General features: G+C 40.8%; 1 protein-coding gene across 1 annotated transcript in view; it reads left to right on the top strand.

Moving 5' to 3' along the window:
* The window catches only part of tbxas1 (thromboxane A synthase 1 (platelet)), an 83,654-nt gene that overhangs the window by 19,969 nt on the left and 40,123 nt on the right, over positions 1 to 23,562 (top strand). Inside the window, exon 3 of the mRNA XM_056261321.1 lies at positions 18,435 to 18,528. Coding sequence (XP_056117296.1) covers positions 18,435 to 18,528 — 94 coding nt within the window. The remainder of the gene's footprint in view (positions 1 to 18,434; positions 18,529 to 23,562) is intronic.

Here is a 23,562-nt window from a genome sequence, read left to right as displayed (position 1 = left end):
TTGGGTATATAAGATTATTTTTAAAGAAGTATCTTATGCTCAACAAAGCTGCATTTATTGGATAAAAAATAAAGTAAAACAGAATATTGTGAAATATTATTACAATTTAAAATAACCGTTTTCTGTTTTAAAATGTCACATGATCCTTCAGAAACCATTCTAATATGCTTATATGCTGCTCAGATCAGAGGCTTCATTGTGTATGACTCGGAGTCCTGCATATGATTGATTATGTGACAAAGGGAGAATCTTTGAAATGCGTAGCTGTGAGCATGTGTCAAGCTGGACGCCCCTGTATATGAGCCCCTGTGTGGATGAATGACTCAATGACACAAATCTCTTTTGTGTTTCTTAAAGTCCCCCTGTGGTGAAAATCAAGCTTTTAATGTTGTTTATATGTCTATGTGGTGTTTTTAATATGCTTTAATTAAGATGAACCATGTGTAAATTCAAAAGTCAACACCATTGCTGAGTATTTTCATCTTAAAAGTGAACCAAAGAGTCTCAAAAGCGCAGTTTGAAATCGCTGGTGTTTGTGACGTCACAAACTACCTTGTAACCAATCACGTCAACGTGTGAATCTCTGAGCTGGTGTGAGTGAGTGGAGGCGGGGCTAATTTGCATTCATAGAACCATGTATACTAAATGAGGCAAGGGTGTAGAGTTACATTCAAGCTATTTTAAGGCATGAAGACTTTTTTTAAGGAAAAAAACGTTTTAATATGTCATTTGGGTGATCAAAGATCAGTTTTAAGGGATACAACTATTGACTACAGGGGATTTTAAGAGATTTTCAGGTTTAGAAATCTTTTAGTCTGTCATGTCAGATATTAGTATTAGACGGTAATGAGGAATCTTTGTTTTATGGATTGCCACAATATACCAGGAGTTGATACCAGGGTTGTGCAAACGTCGGAATTGAAAAATTGTCTCCCTTTTAATTCATTAGTTAGATTTTGAAGTGGCCACACACAAGAAGTTGAGTTGGAATGACAGGAAAAGGAATTCATAGAAAATCAATGCATTCTGGGAAATTAAGTATTCATCCACCATTGTCTACAATAGTCAATTTATTAAATATGATTTAATATAAAATTGTCTTTGGCATTTCTGGTTGAATTTTGAATTTCGGTTCATTTTAATTCTGCTTCTGTATACTTTTTTCATCCTCAATTGCAACTGAATTGGAATTAAAAGGCAGTCTCAACTCCGTTCTGAATAGAGCACTACACTGCGATGTTAATACACTGCACAAAAGGAAAAAAAATTCCCAACTCATATTTTTTTTCATTTTTGCATGGGCTTTTGAGTTTTACTTGCTTCTCAAAAGTTGAGAACTTTTTTATTGTCAATTCATTGGACACATCATGCAAATTAAGTTTAGTTTTCTATAAATCTTTTTTTATATTATTATTACAGTGAACCAGTATTAAAAATGAATCCATATACACATTAGATATTCTGTGCAAATTAATAAATTATAAAAATGATCCTTAGAGGTGCATAACTGTGAAAAGGAGATTTTAAGAGATCATTATGACGTTCTGTACTAAGACATACTCTCAAACATTTGAAGGGCCGTGTGCACTGCACAAACATTGCATTTCCATTTACACATGTTTAAATACACTTAGTATTTTAAACTCAATTGGCCCTCTGTGTTTGTTGTTAGCCGTGTGTGGATCGTAGCGCCTCCTCTTTTACAGCTGATCAATCGCAGAAGCTCTCTGCTCCCAGAGATAAATGTGCGGTCTGAGCTCACTACCGCGGCGTGACCGCCAAGCATCTGATCCAGGTCTGGGTACTCCACAGGGGTGCTCGTCCTCTGCCCGCCCACCATTAGACCGCTTAAGCAGTTTTGGGCATCTCTTTCCCACACACTCACTCAGTAGCCCACCCAGGCCCACGGCACCATCAGCAGACTATTGAGCAGAGAACTGGCGAATCGTGATCCATGTGACTGCAGCTGCACACTGTGGGGCGTTAGTGTGTGCGTGAGAGCAAAAGAAGGGAGTTCGTGCTTTTTGTGGCCATGATAAAACTCCTGTCCGATGGGCTAATCCTGCATGAATCAATGCGCTTTTATTGGTGGCTATTTTTAATAGGCTCTTACAATAGAAAAGAAATCAAATGTGTCATGGATGATCAAGAGAGACACTAGAAGCAGCTCGGAGCAATTATAGCCTGCGCTTTTATGCCCGGCAGGATCAATGTGTGCGTCTGAGTGTTTCAGGAGCTGTTTGCTAATACTAACTTAGAGTCTGTCTCTGACACAAACAAACTGTCTGCTACATAAACTCTGCTACATTTCCATAAACTGAGATTGAATGTATGTTAGCATCGTGGGATGCTGTAGCGAGTGAATATTGTGTAATTATGAGTGTTTGGGATAGTGTATGATAAAGACATTGAGAAAGTAGTCTCGTGTATCCAGAGTTTTATTATGAGCATAAAGTCTGCTGGTGATTCTGGTCGTAATAAAAGTCTGATCGTAATATACGATTATCTATAAAAGATAAGTGTGCATCCATAGTTTATTTAGTTTTTACGGATTGTTTAAGGACGTTTAAACGGACAGGTTTTTCCAAAATGCGCTATATCGTAAACATATCAGAGCAAAACTCAAATAATTGCGCAGGACGTGTACAGAAAACACTAAAGAAATTTGTGTAAAATGTTGAAGTGTGTTATTCATAAATACTAAAGAAAATACAGAAGCAAATTTACTATAGGCCTACTTTTAGACTATTTATTAATATTATCAGATGGTCAGTGAAAGGACTATGGGCGATACATTTAAGTTGTAATGTCATAAATAATTGTACAAATAACAATGTATTCGCTTGTAGATGATAATCCAACACATAAAGATTGGTAAATAACCTTTGAAGTCCCATCTGGATTTAATGAAAAAAATGAATTCGCTGTTATGTCTTTAATTTCTCCATAATTACCCCCAGGTCAAAATTTGAAAGACAAACAAACTTTTGTCCCAGAAAGAAAGAGGAAGCTACTTGCTTAGTCTGCTTTTCCCACAGTACACTGCAAAAAAAGTTTGCAGAAAAACTGCAATAGAGAACTTAATTGAACAAGTTTAACAAGTTTATTTTACATGCCCGATTGGTAGATCTTTTTTTGTCGTTTTAAGCATAAACTCATTTAATTTCAGACTTATATCTTGTCATTTTGCTTCTCAAGTAAATGTATCTTGATTTTACAATATTTAGATATTCATACTGGAAAACAAGACTAAATACTGAGTAAGAAAATCATGTTTTGCAGTGTATTTACTTTAGTTGTAACTAAGTGATGTTGGCAATATTAATATTAATGCTATAATATCCAGTATAATATGAGTTAAAATGACATATATTTCAGTTTGATGGTGATGAAGAGGTACTTAAAGGTGCAGTAAGCGATTTCTGGTAAACGCTGTTGATATTTGAAATCACCAAAACAAACACGCCCCTACCCAAGAGGATCACACCCCTATCTTGATGACTCCGCCCCCACATTCACGTGCGTGCTATGTAACACATAGCGCCCACCATAGTCTTTCCGACTATGGTGGAATCTGCTGTGCCTGTCGCCCAAGGGTATGATGCCATTATAAATGAAAGCAATTTGTGTTACTAGGATAATTCAGGTCAATGTCTAATTGTTATTTAGCTCCTCTACAAAGTAAAAAGTAATCTCTATCATCCCAAAATACAACATTAACAGCTCCCTGTATAACACGATAGTCCAAGCAATTAATATATTACAAATGTGACAAGATTAATAGCGATCACTAAAAGGGGAACCTTAAATATAATTGTAGTATGTTATCTCACCTTGAGCACAATTTGTGAGCCGATGCTTGAAATGGGTTTAGAAGTTCTAGGCTTATAATAATAATGCAAATGAACAGATCCAGAAGAAATAAAGCAACCTCGGCGTCCGTTTTCAGGCCTCCCCGCTCCTTAAGGTCTCTCCAGCACTGGAAAGCTTCTCCGATATTAACACGAGTCCTACCTCTTGCCTGATTGTAACCCTTCTTTTTAAAGTTATATTCCCCTGGCCTTTTCCTCCTCTTCTTTTTTTTTCCTTTTCTCTTTCTATAGTCAATCTGCTAATGCCTGTCTGTGCACTGAGCTCTCTCTCCTCCCCCATCATGAGTGTACACGTCCCTTACTGCTGATTGGCTACAACAAGTGTGTTTTGGTGCTCGGTCAGATCCACTTTTCAACAGCTCCCGCACACTATCAGTACTTGCAAATGAGTATCAAAATTGTATTAGCAACGTTTCGGTCTCACTACCTTCATCAGGCAACAGCGTTTTTTTGGAAAATCGCATACTGCACCTTTAAGCTTTACTTATGGGGTTGTGTGAGTAAGTAAGGTTGGAAAATACTGCCTTAAAATGCTATCTACATAGGCAGCCAACTAGTTTTAGAAACAGATCCACGGTTTAAGCATCTTGATTCGTTATCAGGAAACAAAATGCCTTTTTCCAATACAGAATCTAGACAGCAACTTTCTCACCCTTCTTTCACCTCACAATGTATCTGTCCTCCTTTATGACACTTTTGGCCTTAATGAGAACATTGGCTGGCCTGTTCCTTCCAACCTCTTTCTGAAAACAACACAGCGAGTCCCTTGCTGTCAGTCAGACATGGTTGTTTCAATCGCTCCTTCCCTTCCAAGGACTGCTCGCTCACCCCAAAGTTACAGGTCACCCTAAACACATAAATTTTAATGACTTCATGATGTGCAAGTTTAATCCAAAGCTCAGCAAACTATAATATCAGCCTTGGAGACAGTTGTGTTTGTGAAAGAGTTCAGCTGTGCTTGTGTGCACATACATTTTTTAAGTTTAAACATGTTTGGTATGTTTGTGTCGGTGGCCAACAGTGAACCTTCCTTACCTTGTAGGATCTTTATATTTTGAATTTGGGAAGGACACAGAGTAAGGCTTAGATAAATATTTAAGACGGAGACTGGATGTGAATTTTAGTGGTATTTTAAGGACTGTCTTCCACCCTGGCCTTTTCCCAGTATATTTAGCCTGTGGCACATCTCTCCCTCTCTCAGCCCCTGGCACAGGGCTCAGAAACGGCCAGGCGTATTCACTGATAAGCTACATCAACATCTGTTTATCTAGCCTGGAGAGACACAGAGGAGATGCCTCGCTGGATTTGTCAGTCAGCGCAGGCTCACATTGAACTACAATTGATTGTCATGCAGTGGTCTGCTGTCTTGTGTAAACTTTATTATTGTGCTGTGGGTCTGTAGTCAAATAATTAAATGGGCATATACTGTAGCCTACTATACAGACATACTGTAACATTCAAAATACATGCATACACTACAGAAATTGAGCTGCAAAAATGGGTTATTCAGATTCAGATACCATCATCGTATTGGCATCAGAAACACAAGCACATTCATTTGACTTTGCACATTTACACGTCAGCATCTATTCAGTGTTCAGCAGCATGACCAGCCATGATATACGCATACGGCAATGTGAGCTACAGTATGCCAGTAAACAGATGTCATTCAATCATAATATTCATTCACATAGTGTATAGAACCACTTAAATCTTAAAAGGGATTGCCCTTTAAGTCTTGATTTTGTCTTCTAGAATTGGTTTTCTTGCTTGAATGTTCAAAAAACATTTTTATTTTTCGACATATTTTACATTATTTGCGTGTCTCTCTTTTTAGTGTGTCTGTAACGCTCTGTTTAGTCCCGGTCTCTTTGAAGCTTCTGAAACGCACAGTGTGCTTTGATTGGTCGGCTGGATCAGTGTGTTGTGATTCGCTACTCAACCAGGCATCGCCCCTTTTTTTGTGTATGCCTTAAGTGGGAATAATTTAAATGAGGAATATTGTGACGTGTGCCAAAAGAAAACTCAAGACTATAATCGAGGCGTTTCAGAGAGTTCAGATACAGTGCTTAGTGATATAGAGAAGAACTTCCTTTGGACTGGACTTTTGGACTTTGTAACTTGCAACATTACACACTAAAGAAAGTTAGAAATGTAAAAAAAAAAAAAAAAAGCATAATAGGACACCTTTAAAATGATAATTCACCCATAAATTAAAATGGTCATTTACCCACCCTCATGTCATACCAAACCTGACATTGTTTTTTCTGTTGCTTGGATCCCAATCTTTTGCAAAATATCGAATTTTGTGCTCCACAGAAGAAAAAATCATACAGGTTTGGAATGATTATGACAAATTATTACAAGATTTTAATTGGCGAACTATCCTTTTAAATGCACAGTAGCAAAATCAGCCTAATTCATCTTAATTAAGAGACAGAGTGAAGGTGGATAATGTACAACTAGTAATATAAAACTAAATTGTTTTTGGTGCAAGGAACTTTTACTAACAATTATAAGCAGACCTGAGTGGAAAAATAAAATAAAAGTGTATATCAGAATTATATATATATAAAAAAAGAGCAGATTTATAAGTGAAGTTTAAGTCCGTTTACAGCTATTTTTAAAAAACCTATAGTTAATTTCCTACCTAAACAGCATTTAAGGCATTATAAACGTGCTTCCAACATGAAGGCAACATTATAGTTGTGTCTCATTTCGAATGTTGCGCCCTCCGGAGGTCACGCTTGCTGTCCGCATACATCATGAGCTTTGCTCATTTCAGAAAAGTAACCATTATAAAATGATTTCCTCATTATTGTTTTGAATGCATTGCATAAGAAAGACCCATAATGCAGCATGTACAATTATATCCAAGATAGCGAATAATTTAAAAAATATGCTTTTTTTCAATACTGAAAAGATGGATTCACAATTCTATTATTTGTGTCTACTATGCGTTTGTTATTCTTATTTGAGTATTGTATTAGCCTAACAACATTCTATTGCCAAACTCTTATCAGAATCTTCTGAATGTTGCTCTCTTTTGTGTGTGAATGACCTGCTGTTAATGTTAATGTTATCTGCCTTCACAATATGGAAATATGCTACATTCTGCTTCATATGGGCTGTGACACACTTCAGTAACACCTGCTCTATGGAGCAACACATTAATTCTGATGTTCCCTAAAGAGATTTTTGATTGAACTTCAGCAAAACTGGAACAAACTGTTGACAATGTTCCAAACTGCATGTTTTGAAGGACAATTCAACTTTGGTCCTGTTTTGCTAGAAGACTTTCCCCCAACTATTGAGACTGTGGATTGCTTTATTCAAGACTTAATTGATATAAATTGGAAAAGATTTCCCTTTTGTTGATGATGTATGGAGTTTATTTTTATTGTTACGAGTCAAAGGCAGACATTTACCTTGGATCAGTTCTTCTTATCTTATTCAACTTTTGAAGCAAAGGGACAAAGCCTAGGCAAAATATTGGTTATCTATAGGGATTTTGTCAAACGAATCGGTTACCTAACGTAACCTCGGTTCTCTCTAGATGAGGGAACAAGTATTGCGTAAGCTAGCTTACGCTACGGGGAAAGATTCATCTTTTCTGAAATATTGAAGCCAAAAATTATCCTTAATTTTGTATCCATTGTCAACGCAGTGCAGCAGCTGCAGACCTTGAGCGGGCTAGCTAGCGAGCTCATTGGTTGCTCTGCGGCAACTGCTGCAGCCTATGGACGGACAGAATGAACTCGCGTCCAATGAGAGGCGCTCGCGCCTTAATCACGTCACAGCCCGCCAACTGGGCGTGGCGAGAGTGTATATTAGCGAGGTCCGAAGGTTGCATCCCTGGTTCTATAGAATGAAGCGAAAATCGCTCGTGGCGCGAGCACGGCCGGCTACACAATACTCGTTCCCTCATCTAGAGAGAACCGAGGTTACGTTAGGTAACCGATTCGTTCTCTTACGAGAGGTTCTCTCGTATTGCGTAAGCTAGCTTACGCCACGGGAACCCATTGTCAACGCCGTGCGCGCCAAGCATCCACAGCATGAGCCCAGGGGGAGAAACCCCGGGGAGCCCTATGAGTGGGGAAAGCATTTTGGCCAGCAAGAGTGCGGGCCAGTGTGTATGTAAAACATAAGCACATAGTGGGAAGAGAGACAGAGCGGCAGTGTCGGTCTGTGGAGAGTTTCCCATCAGTGCAGCTCACCAGGAGAGCTGTAGCGTATTAGACCGCTAGTAATTTCGCCTGCAGGGCGGGTACTTCCAGATTGTAAAATCTGACAAAGGTGGAGGGGGAAGCCCAGCCCGCTGCCACACATATGTCGTGAATGGAAATCCCACTGGACCACGCCCACGAGGATGCCATGCCTCTAGTGGAGTGAGCCCTAATGCCTAACGGGCATGGCAGGTCTTTTGACGCATACACAGCAGCAATAGCGTCCACTATCCATCTAGACAGTGTCTGTTTCGAGGCGGCGAGACCCTTGGTGCGCCCTCCAAACGAAACGAAAAGCTGCTCAGTGCGTCTGAAAGAGGCAGAGCGCGCAGTATACAATCTCAGTGCTCTCACAGGGCAGAGGAGATTGGCGTCACATTCGCTATCGGATGCTGGCAGAGCCGATAGGCAAATGATCTGCGCTCTGAACGGGGTACCGATCACCTTGGGGACATAGCCGTGTCTAGGCTTTAAAATGACCTTGGAGTCATTTGGTCCAAACTCAAGACACGCGGTGCTGACAGACAGCGCATGAAAGTCTCCCACACGTTTAACTGATGACAAGGCAGTCAGAAAAACGGTTTTGAATGAAAGGTATTTCACATCCACGGATTGAAGCGGTTCGAAAGGAGGGGCTTTCATAGCTTCGGGAACTATAGAAAGATCCCAGATAGGAACCGATGGGGGGCGCGGGGGGTTCATCCTTCTAGCTCCCCTGAGGAAATGGATGACCAGCTCGTTTTTTCCCAGTGACTGGCCGTGCAGGGGTTCAGCGAACACCGCGACGGCCGCCACGTATGCTTTGAGCGTGGATGGGGACCTGCCCTTATCCAATAGCTCTTGTAGAAACACGAGCAGCGGCGAAACCCCACATGTCCGTGGGTCCAGATCTCTGTTGGTGCACCATTTTAAAAACACAGACCATTTAGACGCGTAGAGTCTTCTCGTGGAAGGAGCTCTAGCGTGTATGATAGTGTTCATAACTCCCTCTGGCAAAGCGACGGGTAGTCGTTGATCACCCACGCGTGCAGCACCCAGAGCTCTGGGTGGGGATGCCAGATCGTGCCGCGAGCTTGAGAGAGGAGATCTAATCTCACTGGAATGGGCCACGGGGCTGTCAGTGACAGCTGCGTAAGCTCCGGAAACCATGTCTGATTCTCCCAGCGCGGGGCTATGAGGAGCACCGAGCAGCGCGTTTCCCTGATCCTCTGTATTACCTGTGGCAATAGCGAGACGGGAGGGAAGGCGTAAAGCGGGCGGTTGGGCCAGTCCTGGGCCAGCGCGTCCTCGCTTTTTGAGAAAAATACTGGGCAGTGAGAGTTCTCCTCTGATGCAAAGAGGTCTATCTCTGCTCTGCCGAATAGGCGCCATAACATCTGGACTGTTTGAGCGTGCAGGGACCATTCCCCTGGGGGAATATTGTCTCTGGACAGTCTGTCTGGGCCGTCATTCAGGTGGCCTGGCACATGCGTCACTCTCAGCGAGCGCAGATGGCACTGGGACCAACTCAGTATGCGTTCTGTCGGGTGGAAGAGGTTCCTGGACCTGACACCGCCTTGACGGTTTAGATAGGATACCACAGATCTGTTATCCGAACGGATCCGGACGTGGTGACCCTGAATGACCGGGAGGGAGCGCACGAGCGCGTACTCGACCGCTATCATTTCCAGACAATTTATGTGAAGGAGCTTTTCCTGCACTGACCATAGGCCAAACACCGGTGAGCCCTCGCAGACCGCGCCCCAACCCGTGTTGGACGCGTCTGTCGAGATGACTTTTCGGCGAGATACAGCTCCCATCATCACTCCCCGCTGATACCATTCGGCCACTGTCCAGGGCTGCAGAGCTGAGATACAGGTCTGAGTCACTCTGATCGCAAGCCCGGCGAAACGCGCGTGTGTTTAGCCAATGTTGAAGCGGGCGCATGCGCAGTAAACCCAGCTGGAGTACTGCTGAGGCTGAGGCCATGTAACCTAGCATCTTCTGAAATTGTTTCAGAGGCGTGAGGTTGTTCATCTGAAAAGATGCGGCTAGTCGCTGAACACGGCGCGCGCGCTGTGTTGATAAGCGAGCCATCATAGCCACGGAATCTAGCTCTATTCCAAGGAAGGAAATCGCTCGACTGGGCTGAAGTGAGCTCTTGGTCCAATTGATTGTGAGACCCAAGCTGTTCAGATGACTGAGGAGAACTGTCCTGTGAGACAGTAGCTCCGTGTGTGATTGTGCCAAAATCAGCCAATCGTCCAAATAGTTCAATATTCGCAAACCCCGGCTCCGCAGGGGTGCGAGCGCCGCGTCCATGCACTTCGTGAAAATACGGGGTGCTAGGGACAGGCCGAACGGAAGGACGGTGTATTGATAAACCTGACCGTCGAAGGCGAATCTCAAGAATGGCCTGTGACGGGGATTTATCTGAATCTGAAAATAGGCATCTTTCAGATCGAGAGATATAAACCAGTCCCCCTGGCGCACGTGCGCAAGGAGTTTCCTGACTGTAAGCATTTTGAACGGTCTTTTCACAAGCACCCTGTTCAAAAATCTGAGATCCAAAATCGGTCTGAGGCCGCCGTCTTTCTTGGGAACAAGAAAATAACGGCTGTAAAACCCCGACTCGCTCAGAGAAGGCGGCACTCTCTCTATGGCCCTTTTGCACAGAAGGTTTGCTATTTCTGAACGAAGCATGCAGGCTGCTGCCGTGTTCACAGTCGTTTCGAGCCGCGCTCGGAAGCGGGGAGGGCGGCGATCGAATTGTAGCAAATAACCTTGTTTTATCGTGCTTAACACCCATTTGGATATTCCTGGGATAGCTTACCACGCTTTGAAGCGTAGCGCCAGAGGGTGAATGGCCAAATCGCCCTGATTGCCGCACACAGCGAGCTGAACAGAATGTGTGAGCGCGCTTACTGTGCTTATGCATGACGGCTCGCAAACAGCAGGAACAGGCTGTTCTGTGAGTGACTTCCCGATTGAGGTGAATGGGGAAAGAGTCACATCTGTTAAGTGATGCGCGAGCATAGTCACGGGCACGGGACTTACATACAGAGAGGTGATGGCTGGCCGTGTGACAGAGCGGGCAGAGAGGGGGGCGCGCGCACGGGCTCGTGGGCGCGTTTATTGACTCTAACACTCGAGCGGGCTGTGCCCGCTTTTTGGGAGTGGGCTCTGATAGGGACACGGGGAGCGTAATTGTCTATTAGTAAGCGTGAGCGCTTGTGTGCGGGCATGAGGCTTACATATGAGTGTGACGCCCCGATCGCTTGGACGGGGAGCGTTTCTTTTTTCTTTTCTTTTTTTGATCGCCCTGAGACGCGAGCGCGGCGCTATGGGCAGAGTGTTTCTTAGTAAGCGTGAGTGCTTCTGAGCGGGTACAGGACTTACAGTTATAAGTGATGCCCCGATCGCTTGGGATGGGCGGCGTTTTATAGTCACTCTTAGATGCGCGGGCGGCGCTCGGGGAGAGGTATGTGCTAGTAAGCGTGAACGCTCGTGGGCGGGCACGTGACTTACATTCATAACCTGACTGATATGAGTCTTTAATGGCCGTGTGAGCGTTGCCAGTAAGCGTGCGCGCTCGTGAGCGGGCAGGTGACTTACATTCACAGCCCGACCAGTAATGAGCACTTAAGAACGGCGGCTCGCTGATAGCGACAGCTGACTGTTTTACGCGTGACATCCCGGTTGCTTGAACGGGAAACGTTTTGTGAAAACATTGTAATGTGCGAGCAGCGCCGTAGGCGGTGTGTCTGCTTAGTAAGCATGAGCGCTCGCGGGCGGGCTTGTAACTTTCATTCATAGCCTTACCAATATGAGTACTCAAATACGGTGGCTCGCTGACAGCGACAGCTGGGTGTTCTGGCCATGACAGAGCGGGCAGAAAATAGGCGTGAGCACAGAGTTGTGGGCACGTTTCCTACATCTAGCACTTGAGCGGCAATTGCCAGCTTTTTGAGAGTGGGCTCTGCGAGAGACACGGGGAGGGAGGGAGGGGGGGGGGGGTATCGTGCTTGTGTGTAGGGGTGAACACCGAGATGTGGGCACATTTTCTACACTCAAGACACCAACGGCGTGAGCCGGATAACCAGACATTGTATTCACTTTGAGATTTCTCGGGGTCGCCGTGAGAACGGCGGATGCGTGCAGGCGGGTTGCATTACCGGCTCGTTGGCTGCCGAATACACCGCTGCAGTAGCCTTTTCTAAGGGTACTGACAGGGCGAGACGAGACATTTCGATCGCGGGTCCCGCTGGATTCGTGGGCCGAGGGGGAGGCGAGGGAGCCTGACCACTCCTCGCTGTCCGAAGCCATGACAGAACAGCAGTCCTTTACCTCCGCCTCGTCATCCGAAATGGCAGCAGTGTGGCCGCTCGGCGGCAACTGCGCGTCCGGGGAGGGCGGGGTGAAAGCGAGGCTCGAGGGAGAGGCTCCGGCGAGACAGTCGCTTCCAGCAGCGGTTCCGGCGGCCTTTGGGAGCTTCGCTTTTTCTTGCGTGGCGAGACGAAAGGCGGCGCGGCGGCTTCGGCTTTGAACGCTTCGAGTCGAGCCCGCAGGGTCGACATCGGAAGCTCCTCGCAGAGGTCGCATCCGCCGTCAGCGAGAGCGAGCTCTGCGTGCTCCAGTCCCAGGCAGAGAGCGCAGATGAGGTGGCGGTCTCCGGCGCTGAGAGGGGCGCGGCATGAGCCACAGGTGGTGCGAGGCATCTTTACAAAGACGCTCGTGCTCTTTTGTGATAGTTCACTGAGGAACTAGCTAGCTCTAAAAAGGATACGTCACCGGATGGCGTAGCTTGCCGGATGGCTGAAGGTGGCGAAGACGGCCGGCTTCTTCAAGCGCTGTCCAAGCTCGCTAAAATGCCCCTCAGACGGCGACGTGGCTTCTGTGGATCAGATGCGAAGAGCTTCGCTGAAGAGATGAAAATCAGGGATGCAGCCTTCGGACCTCGCTAATATACACTCTCGCCACGCCCAGTTTGCGGGCTGTGACGTGATGAAGGCGCGAGCGCCTCTTATTGGACGCGAGTTCATTCTGTCCGTCCATAGGCTGCAGCAGTTGCCGCAGAGCAACCAATGAGCTCGCTAGCTAGCCCGCTCAAGGTCTGCAGCTGCTGCACTGCGTTGACAATGGATACAAAATTAAGGATAATTTTTGGCTTCAATATTTCAGAAAAGATTAATCTTTCCCCGTAGCGTAAGCTAGCTTACGCAATACGAGAGAACCTCTCGTAAGAGAACTACAGATATTTGAGAAAATTCTGTAAGATAAAAACAAGGAATGCAAAAGCAAATTATTATAAAGATTGTTTTTTACTCAGGATTTTCATAACCCTAGACAGTTTTGGAATCAACTGAATAATCTTTTTTTAATAAAGCCAATACAATTTTAACAAAAAAAGATTAAATTAATAAAAGTATTTCTGACCCTTTACTTATGTCTCGTGCTTTTAATTAGCTCCTCCTCTCTGTTTGGTTCCCAACATTTCGATTCTTATAGTATCACTGGCTACTTTAAACTCCACTAATTTAAATGGTTCCTTTTCATTTAAGAAAATTATGCCTATTATGCTTTATGTGATTTAGTACTGGTCCTGATGGTCTGTAAGCTACATTTGTTAAATCTGCTGCTCATGTATTAATGTATCCCCTTGCAGATCTATTTAATTAGTCTTTGTCTACTTGTTCTGTTCCTCATATATGGAAATGTGCAAGAGTTACCCCTCTGTTCAAAGGTAGAGACTCATCTGTTGTGAATAATCCAATTTCTATTATTTGTTATTTTGCAACAAAAAAAAAATTAGAAACTTGTTTTTTAATCAACTATCTTTACACTGCGGATGTATTTCACATTAGATCTGTGTTCACTTAACCAATAATGAGTTGAAAGACTGAATGTCTGTCTGGCAACTGGTGGTGAATACATTTGTGCTGAAGTGAGAAATGATTTTGAGTCTGGACATGGACAGATTGGGCCGGGGATTCATCGTCTTTCAGCACCGGACAAGTGTTATAGGATGCAACGTGCTTCTGTGTAATTAAGAGCGTGTCATAAAATGAGTTATAATTCCAGGGTTTTTTTACAGCACGTGTTAAGACCCGCTCTCTAATCTGACAATTAATATGGTAATGAACTCCTGCCGAGCTGGAGATTATGGAAGAGATGCATGTCAGAATCTTTTGGTTACAGTACTTTTTTTTTTTACTTTTTTTTTAGGAAGATGGTGGCAGTTAATTTTTCGTCAGAGTCTGGTATTTCCAGCCGAACACGATTAGAAAAAAACATACAAGAGTGTGTATTCAACTATAGACACTTTTGGCACTGGGACTATACACTTGCTAAAAATATCAGTGGACATGCCTCATAGGACAATTGTCACACTTTGTCAGACATTTTGTCATGAAAATGTCATTTCCATTTAATTTTGGAAATACTTTAAACATTTTTTTTAAAAATCTAATAAAATGGTTGTTCAATGTAAATAAATATATATAAAAATAATAATATATTATGAATACTTTGAAATTTTATTTTTTAGAATTCATATTAAATAATATATTCACTATTGTTGCATTGGTAACCAACTTTTGAAAAGTTATTGAGGCAAAGTTGTTGGTTGTGATGGAATTTTTGCCACAAATGAATGACAGTCGGATTTGTGTAAAACTAATATAAATCATTATATATCATAAAATAAATATTAAAATGACTCTTTATTTAACTCCTTGTTTAGGTGTTTAGGATTTTTGTGGTTTAAAATTGAAAGTCTGGGTCTGGAACAAAGACAAAGGATTAACCAATAAAACCTATACATAAAAATAATTTGATTAATAGCAAAAATAAAGCCACGCTAGACCATTTAATGTGATCTTCATATAACAAAAAGTTGAACTTGAATTTAAATAGATTTAATTAGTTTAAAATTTAATTAGTTTAAATAGAAATCAACTCCTGGGAAATTAAAGGAGCTGTATGTAAGATTGTGGCCAAAACTAGCACTGCAATCACTGTCAAATTACTGTAGAGTGGTTTATCCCCTCCCCCTCCTCCCTGATTCGAGGTTGCCAGATCGGCTGCAGGATCCAGCAGGAGCGTGACGAGCTGCAGCTGTGGTAACTAGAGCAGAGCTGGCAACCCGGATGCCGCAACACTACTGACTTCGTGATTGGTAGATGGGTGGAGGGTGGAGCATCAGACCAAAACACAACATGACATCATCAACATCAGTTGAGGGCTGCAACTGCACTTTTTAAATGACAATATCCTGGCCAGACTACTGTTGTCAGTGATATAAGTATTTGAAATGTACATGATTTCTCAATGTCTAGTGACATTTCAGGGCCATTTTATGATTAATTGAAATACATTTCTTACATACAGCTCCTTTAAAATGTCTTTTGGGTGCACCCGTGTTAACGATTATTTGCACATATTTGAATAAAGTACTCGCTGTTCTCTTGGTCTGGTGGATTATTAAGACATTTGTGTTTAACTTCTTGGGGACAAAAATGCACTATTTGAGAGAATAACGTCTCGTCATCTCCCACGGCTCACTTCTGTTAAAAGTTGTCCAAGTGCTGGTGTGTCAGCAGATGCAATCCTCATGCATAATGCAGGTCCCCTTTTCCATACTCGGAGGAAATGCAGCACTTACCAGTGCTCTCCGATACGGCTTGTGTCATCATGCTCTTGCACAAACCATCACTTACACCCTGTCTAAGAAGCGCAGGGTTGTTGTCAATGGTCCTGGCCTATATGACAAAGAAAACCCACTAAGGTATTGCCTTACTCATTGGGCCCAGGTAAAGAAGATACGAAAGAAGATAAAATGTCCATAAACATTTTTGTTTAATCAACAGCCCTAAAATGTTCCCGTTATCAACAAAGTTGTCTAATTCATGTATAATTATGCTTGCAGCTTCAATGACTCTCATAGTAACTGAGAGATTGCGCAGTATTATAATATTGTATATATAAAATTATACAATAATTTAACATTTATATTAAATTTAAAGATATATAGATTCAAATTATAATATATAAATGACATTATTATTGTTATTAAGGGACACCCCAGGTGAATAGGGGGGAAAAAACGAATAGATATCAGCATGAAACTTCCCCAGTTGATTACTGACATTAGCCAAATATCTTTTGTATAAGTTTTTAGAATATTTATGTTTAAATATGCAAATTAGGTATTATCTCATTAAATATGCGCTAATTTAGCATATATTTCAGAAGAGAAATCTGAACATTGGATAAACCCAGATTCAAAATTCTTGTTTCATTTTGTTGACATATTAGGATCAAAGGTTTCTACTGAGGGGATTTTGGATATCTCTTTTTATCGCTCCATTAATCAGATACAACTGTCAACAGCCATAAAAAATCAATTTTCGCCCCGTTTTTAGGTATAAAATGTTGTATAAATCAGAATCTGAATGATATGTGAACAAACCCCTCAGTAAAAGTCTTAAGAATATAGATAGGAATACAACTTGAAAGTTTGGTGTATGTAAGTGCTGCTGAAGTGGAGATTTCTGGCTCACAGTATGAGAAAAAAAAAACATTTATTGAAAACGGCCTTTAACCATTTAACTCTAAAAGCGAAATCTCATTGGCTGATGACGTCAATTCTTTAAATGCCCCATTGTACTTTTACAATTGGTTGCTAATAAAAAAAGGAAATGACCATATTTAGATCCGACAACATTGTATATACAGGAGAGAGAGAGAGAGAGCTTTCCAACGGTATATGTGATGACAGGGTGCAGACAGCGATCGCGGAGCAGGATGTTGATTTGGAACGCCAACTTTTGTTGAATTTAGGGGAAATCTACAGTCGCAAATAGAAAAAGTTTAGTAAAATAAAGACCTAAATGTGTATTTTGGACTTTTTTTCACCACAAGTCTGAAAGAAGACATGTTATTGAAGACAAATAGCCCAAAATCTCAAAATTGACCAGTGAAAAAAAAATAAACATGTTTTTGCCTGCCGTGTATCCCTTAAATTATTAATTTATCTCACTGCAGTAGGCTACTGAATGTATGAATGTAGTAAAGCATAAAAATATCATAGCATGATTCCTAAATATCTGCAAACATATAAAAGGGATACTCCACCGTTTTTTCATACTAAACTATGTTATTCTCTTATCTAAGACGAGTTGATACATACCTCTCTCGTCTCAGTGCGTGCACTTAATCGCTCTGTCGGGCGGAGAACTTTGAGAGCAGTTAGCTTAGCCCCATTCATTGTATATGGGCCAAACAGAGATGAAGTTAGAAGCAACCAAACACATCCACGTTTTTTCTATTTAAATATAGTTACACGAGTAGTTACACGACCAAATATGGTGACACTAAATAAAATGTGGCGCTTTTTATAAGCGGGTAAAATGGATAACTATAATGTATGGCGGAATAGGACTTATTGGGAGCACTTCGACTCGGCGCTGTAATATCTTCACTCGTGAAAAGTCCTCTCCCCCCTCTCCCTCTCCCCCCTCTCCCTCTCCCTCTCCCTGTCATTTCCGTCAATAGAACCAACGTGACCTGCACGCCTGCAGTAGTAGTAGTTTTTTGTGCAGAGTTGACGGAAGTATCAGTAAGAGGGAGAGGGAGAGGGAGAGGGAGAGGACTTTTCACGAGTGAAGATATTACAGCGCCGAGTTGAAGTGCTCCCAATAAGTGCTATTCCGCCATACATTATAGTTATCCATTTTACCCGCTTATAAAAAGCGCCACATTTTATTTAGAGTCACCATACTTGGTCGTGTAACTACTCGTGTAACTGTATTTAAATAGAGAAAACGTGGATGTGTTTGGTCGCTTCTAACTTCATCTCTGTTTGGCCCATATACAATGAATGGGGCTAAGCTAACTGCTCTCAAAGTTCTCCGCCCGACAGAGCGATTAAGTGCACGCACTGAGACGAGAGAGGTATGTATCAACTCGTCTTAGATAAGAGAATAACATAGTTTAATATGAAAAAACGGTGGAGTATCCCTTTAAGTTCACATACTTGCTTCTCCGAAAAACAATTCTACAGCCAGTTATTCTTTGAAATGTGCATTCTGTGTGTGAAAGTCTGTTTTTGTTTTGTTCTTTGTGATCACACTGCCAATTTACCCAATAGTATTTCAACACCCAGTTGGTGTAAAACACAGCGTATTGCAGCCATTGAAGCCAGGAAAAACTAACTAGGTCTAGATTCTACCCGACCTAAAAAGCCTTTTTCTAAATTGCCATTCTCTCTATATGGCTTTCTAATGAGGCAAAATCAGACAAACTGACCCCAAACTACAGAGGTTTACACTGAATGTCTTTGTCTTTGTTTTAATAGGTATTCCATCGCCCCTTTCTCCACCTTGGAACGGTGTGGCATCAAGCACCCAAAGCCCTTTCCGTTTTTTGGGAACCTCATGATGTTTCGAAATGTAAGACCTTTTGTTTATTTTGTAATGAATCACAAAACATTCACACACTTTCTCACTCATACACCTTGTACCGCCCTCCTAAAGCGGGAACAATGATATTTCTCTCAGTAAGCCTCACTTCATTAGATGTGTTCATTAAAGATGACTCACCACTAATGACATCTAATGCCATGTGATTTCCAAACAGATTACCCTCTGTGCTGAATGATGCACTTTTACGGCGATAATATAAAAGACAGACGGGGAGAGTGGGTGGGTTTAATATTGAAAAATTAATACTTTTAATTCCTCCTGAAAGTTTAATCTCAGTCTGAGGCTGAAAAGTAGCAAATCAACAGCTACCTTGAGGATACTCATTTCTGTCTGTCTGTAGTTTAATGATAATGATTTGACGTATATTATAGGAAATAAAGGCCAAAATTTCGATGCTGTGGGGCTGTTCGATTCCACTCAGAGGTTTAAAGCGAGATTCATTTGCGAATGTGAACTGCCTGGATTCATTCAACAACCAATAAGAAGGAATGTCATAAAAAGAACATATCCAGTACTTATTTCAGCCTGAAAATCAAAAGAAAATGAGGCTTATTTTTGGACGATTATATGATGAGGGGGACATACCAAAGAAGAATACTACATTCTGTAATTCATGGTCATTTTTCATATTCACATTTCATATTCATGTTTTATTTTGTTGAAATAAACCCTTTCTGAAAGTATACAATATTGTGAGACAGTACAGTATTTTTTTTTTACTTTGAACAGCAATTACTAATAATGATTTGAAAAAGGATTTAAGAAAGTAAAACATTTGGATACATCACCTAAATGAGAATTTGTGCCTGATTGTCATGAAAATAAATGTAAAAATTCCAACAAAAAATTTTTTTTTTACTTTATGCAAAATAGAATAAATAATATATATATATATCCATTTTTTTTTTTTTTTTTTTTTTTTTTTTATAAATGTCCCCAAGATTCACCTACCAGCACACTGGCATATTTTAAATAAAGCTTTGATTCTAACTCTTATGCTGTTCTGGTGCTGAAGAGATTTTCAGATCAATATGTTACTGTCAGACAGCGATGGTTGACTGGACAGCATGTCGTTCACAACACTCATTTCATTCTTTCTTTCTATCACCCGCATGTGACAGGGCTCCCTCTTCCTTCTCTCCCTCTCGGCCTGCCTGTCTGTTTCCCTTTATCCGTCCATTTCATCTCAATTCACGTCTTCCACGTTGGGATTAAATGTTATTAGATGGAAGTGAGAAAGGCGTAAATGAATATGCATGCATGCATAATTACTGCGTGTCTAGATGAAGCTCCCCAGGTGAACTAAAGTTATGTGTGTGGGTTTTGTATGCTGTTGTGCACCCTTTGTCTGTGCGTATTAGTGTGTGTGTAGATTCGTGCACACGTCAGCAGACTCAGTCTCACAAACAGTGGTCTCCAGAGCATTGCTCCAGCAGAATCCTCTGACCCACTTCTACAGGCCAACCTCTCAGCTAAATCCTGTAGGTCTGTGTGTGCGACTATGCACATTTTGTGTTCCTGGCACTAGAGACACAGATGCAATTCTCTCTAAAGAGGCAGGTGACTGCATTTCAAGTTAGAAATTCAGTGAGACACAAAAAGAGGTAAAAGGGAGATGTTCAAAAAGAAAAAGGAAAAGGATAGCCTGCGTTAGCTTAGTCAGTATTTGGGATCAGGAGTGATTCTAGGATTAGATCTTCAGGGAGGCTTAGCCCACAGTGAGAATGTGTAGCAAGAGATCGTTGCTTAAGTGGTTGCTTTTTGTGAATTGGCACCACTAAATTACTATATAGTAAGTCAAACGTACCCTACCATTACTGGTAGGCGTTGGGTTGGTACCAAGTCAATACAAAAACTTTATAAATTAGATAATGACACCAGTCTTTCTGCAGTACAGTTTAAATTGGTACACGTTTAGGCTACTGTTTGATTAACAGAAAATTGTCATCATATATCATTATTATTATTAACTAACAATTAATAACTGTTATATTGACACATCCGATATTTTCTTAACTGTTTTCATTCACTTAAAAGTGCATTGTGTAATATTTAGGAGGAGCTGTTGACAGAAATGCAATATCATATAAATAACTATGTTTTCAGGGGTGTATAAAGACCTTACTTAATGAACCGTTATGTTTTTTATTACCTTAGAATGAGCCATTTTTATCTACATACACCGCGGGTCCCCTTACATTGAAATGTATCTACAGTAGCCCTAAACGGACAAATGCGTTTCGTTATATGTTGTTCTACGTCCAAGGAAGCTAGCTAATGTCAGCGAATAAAACACTGACACAATGATGAACAAGTAACAATAATATTCGCAATAACATATTGTTTTACTGAATAATAAAGTAAACCTAATTTCTTAATTTATTTTTGTTAAGAAACCTCATTGCTTAACTGGCTACTCTCTGCTTTCTCAGACGACGGCATCTTTTCCTGTCGGCCACCATAACTTCTGTTGGTTGCAATTCGCAACCTCACCACTAGATGCCGCTAAAAATCACACACTGCACCGTTAAGACATAACCATCGTGGATATTCGTCAAGACGGGCATTTTGACATCATTTTGTGTGTATTTGTGACACGAAAGAGAACTCGATTCAGCACTTGCGAGAAGCTACTTTCTGTGTGCGTGCACAGAAACAATCTATTGCAGTGCACGAGTACCGAATTAAGTTACTTTCCTGGCGTCTTGCTCTTCAATGACGTAAAATCACTTGAATGTTTAAACCGATAAGACTTAAAAACATGTGCAAATTATAAACGTTCTTGAAGCAATACTGGCCCGATCTTCTGATAAGTGATTATAGTTTTAAAAACGGTCTAGAACTGCCCCTTTTTTGCGATTGGTGACTTAGTTTCTATATGGAAAAAAACTGTTTAACCTTACACCCAGAAGTCAGTCCAGTTTTGGAAATAGTCTGATTCCAGTTTTGTGTGCATTAGTTTCTAGTACTTCTGCACAAAGTGAATGCATTATGACTGGTCAGTGGGCCAAATGGGAGTTTATGGTCAGTTTAACTCTAGTTTATGAGTAATGAATGTACATGGGGTTGGTTTTTTTTTATGTTTTTGAAAGAAGTTTCCATGCTCTTCAAGGCTGAATTTATGTGATTTAAAATTCAGTAAAACAGTAATATTGTGAAGTATTATTACAATTTAAAACTGTTTTCTTTTTTAAATTTTTTTTAAAGTGTTTTATTCCTGTGATGGCAATTACTCCAGTCTTCAGTGTCACGTGATCCTTCAGAAATCATTATAAAATGCTGATTTGGTGCTCAATATACACTTATTAGCCTGTTACTATCAATGTTGAATATTTTTTGGAAACATTTTTTCAGAATTATTTGATTAATAGAAGGTTCAAAAAGCAACATAAATCTATTTCTGTCACATTGTAATTAAAAAACATTACATTAAAGACAGTATAAATGCATTTACTGTCACTTTTAATCAATATAATGTCTTTGCAAAATAAAAATAAAAATTTCTTTTAAAAAAATAAATCTTACCGATGCCAAACTTTTGAACAGTTATGTCTAGTGGCACATATAACACATTTTTACCCTGAATATACAGTCTTTATTGAAGGAGATGTGAGGCAGAAGATAAGGAGATGAAACGATAATGATATATTTGGAATGATTTGAAGGATAAAAGAAAGAGAAAAGCAAGGGTGTGGGGGAGGATCATGGGTAACAGGAAGTGATGTACAGAGATGAGCAGTGTCTGGGATACAAGGGCAGATTGAGTCACATTTAGAGAGTAGACGACAGAGTCTCTCGCAACCCACAGCAGCACATTATCATGACACACTCTATTACCAAATACAACACTCACAGACAGACGACAGACCTGTTGTGATGACAAAGCTGAATTTCATTACTGAAGGATTACACGATCATTCAGAAATCATTCTAATATATTGAATTGGTGTTCAAAAAAACTTTTATTATTATTATCAATGTTGGGAACAGTTACGTGTGCTATTTTTTGTGCTGTTTCAGGATTCTTTGATGAATAGAAGGTTTAAAAGGACAGCGTTTATTTGGAATAGAAAGCTTTTGTAACGTTATAAATGTCTTTAATGTCTTTTTTGACCAATTTAATGCATCCTTGCTGTTTTAATTTCTTTAAAAAAATCATATTGACCCCAAACTTTTGAACGGTAGTGTACATATCAACACCCTTTCAGTATTTAGAAAGTTGGCAAGTTGGCCTGTTCTGAGGAACACTTTTCAAATGCAAAGAGGTTAGCCAATCACAACAGAGGTAATTTGCATAGAAGTCTTATTGGGAAAGAATCTTATATGGAATCACCAAAACAATAGTTCTGCCCCCAAATTCACAAACACTCTATGCAGCACAGACACCTCTCCCATCATGAGTGTACACACCCCTTACTGCTGATTGGCTACAAGTAAGTTTTGATGCTCGGTCCGATCCACTTTCAACAGTGTTTCTAATACTAAAGGTCAGTGAGAGACAAAATGCTTAGTAAAAAATAAATGTCTGATTCATTTTGCCCACAAAACTGGGAAGCACTTGCAAAAATGGCAAGATCCAATAAGATTGCATAATTTATAAGCAATAGTCTGCATGAAAAGGTTTCTTAGATCTTGGAACTGATTTGCTACATTTAGTGCTTTTGGGGAAGAAATAATGACTGGATTTGACAAGTTTGCCAGGTTCATTGCATTGAATCATTGAAAGATATGTAGAGTTTTGTTTGAGGCACATAGATATTTGGGCAGAATTTTTAGATCATGCTTTGTTGTTTGAGTAATATCCTTAAATAAATTACTTTTACTTTTGGACAGACAAAATACACAAGTTCAAAGCCTACATAAATGAATCTAATCTCACTTGCAGAGACTACAGATTTTTCTTTCAGTATCGCTCCAGTATCTATTGGAATCATCTATTTCAGATTTACCCACTTGTAAATGTGGAACACAAACACAAAAGAAGATATTTTGAAAGTCAGT

This window comes from Rhinichthys klamathensis, unplaced genomic scaffold, assembly GCF_029890125.1.
Source record: "Rhinichthys klamathensis goyatoka isolate OS25496 unplaced genomic scaffold, OSU_Roscu_1.1 h1tg000181l_1, whole genome shotgun sequence".
NCBI lineage: Eukaryota > Metazoa > Chordata > Actinopteri > Cypriniformes > Leuciscidae > Rhinichthys > Rhinichthys klamathensis.
This window is presented reverse-complemented; position numbering and strand designations above follow the sequence as displayed.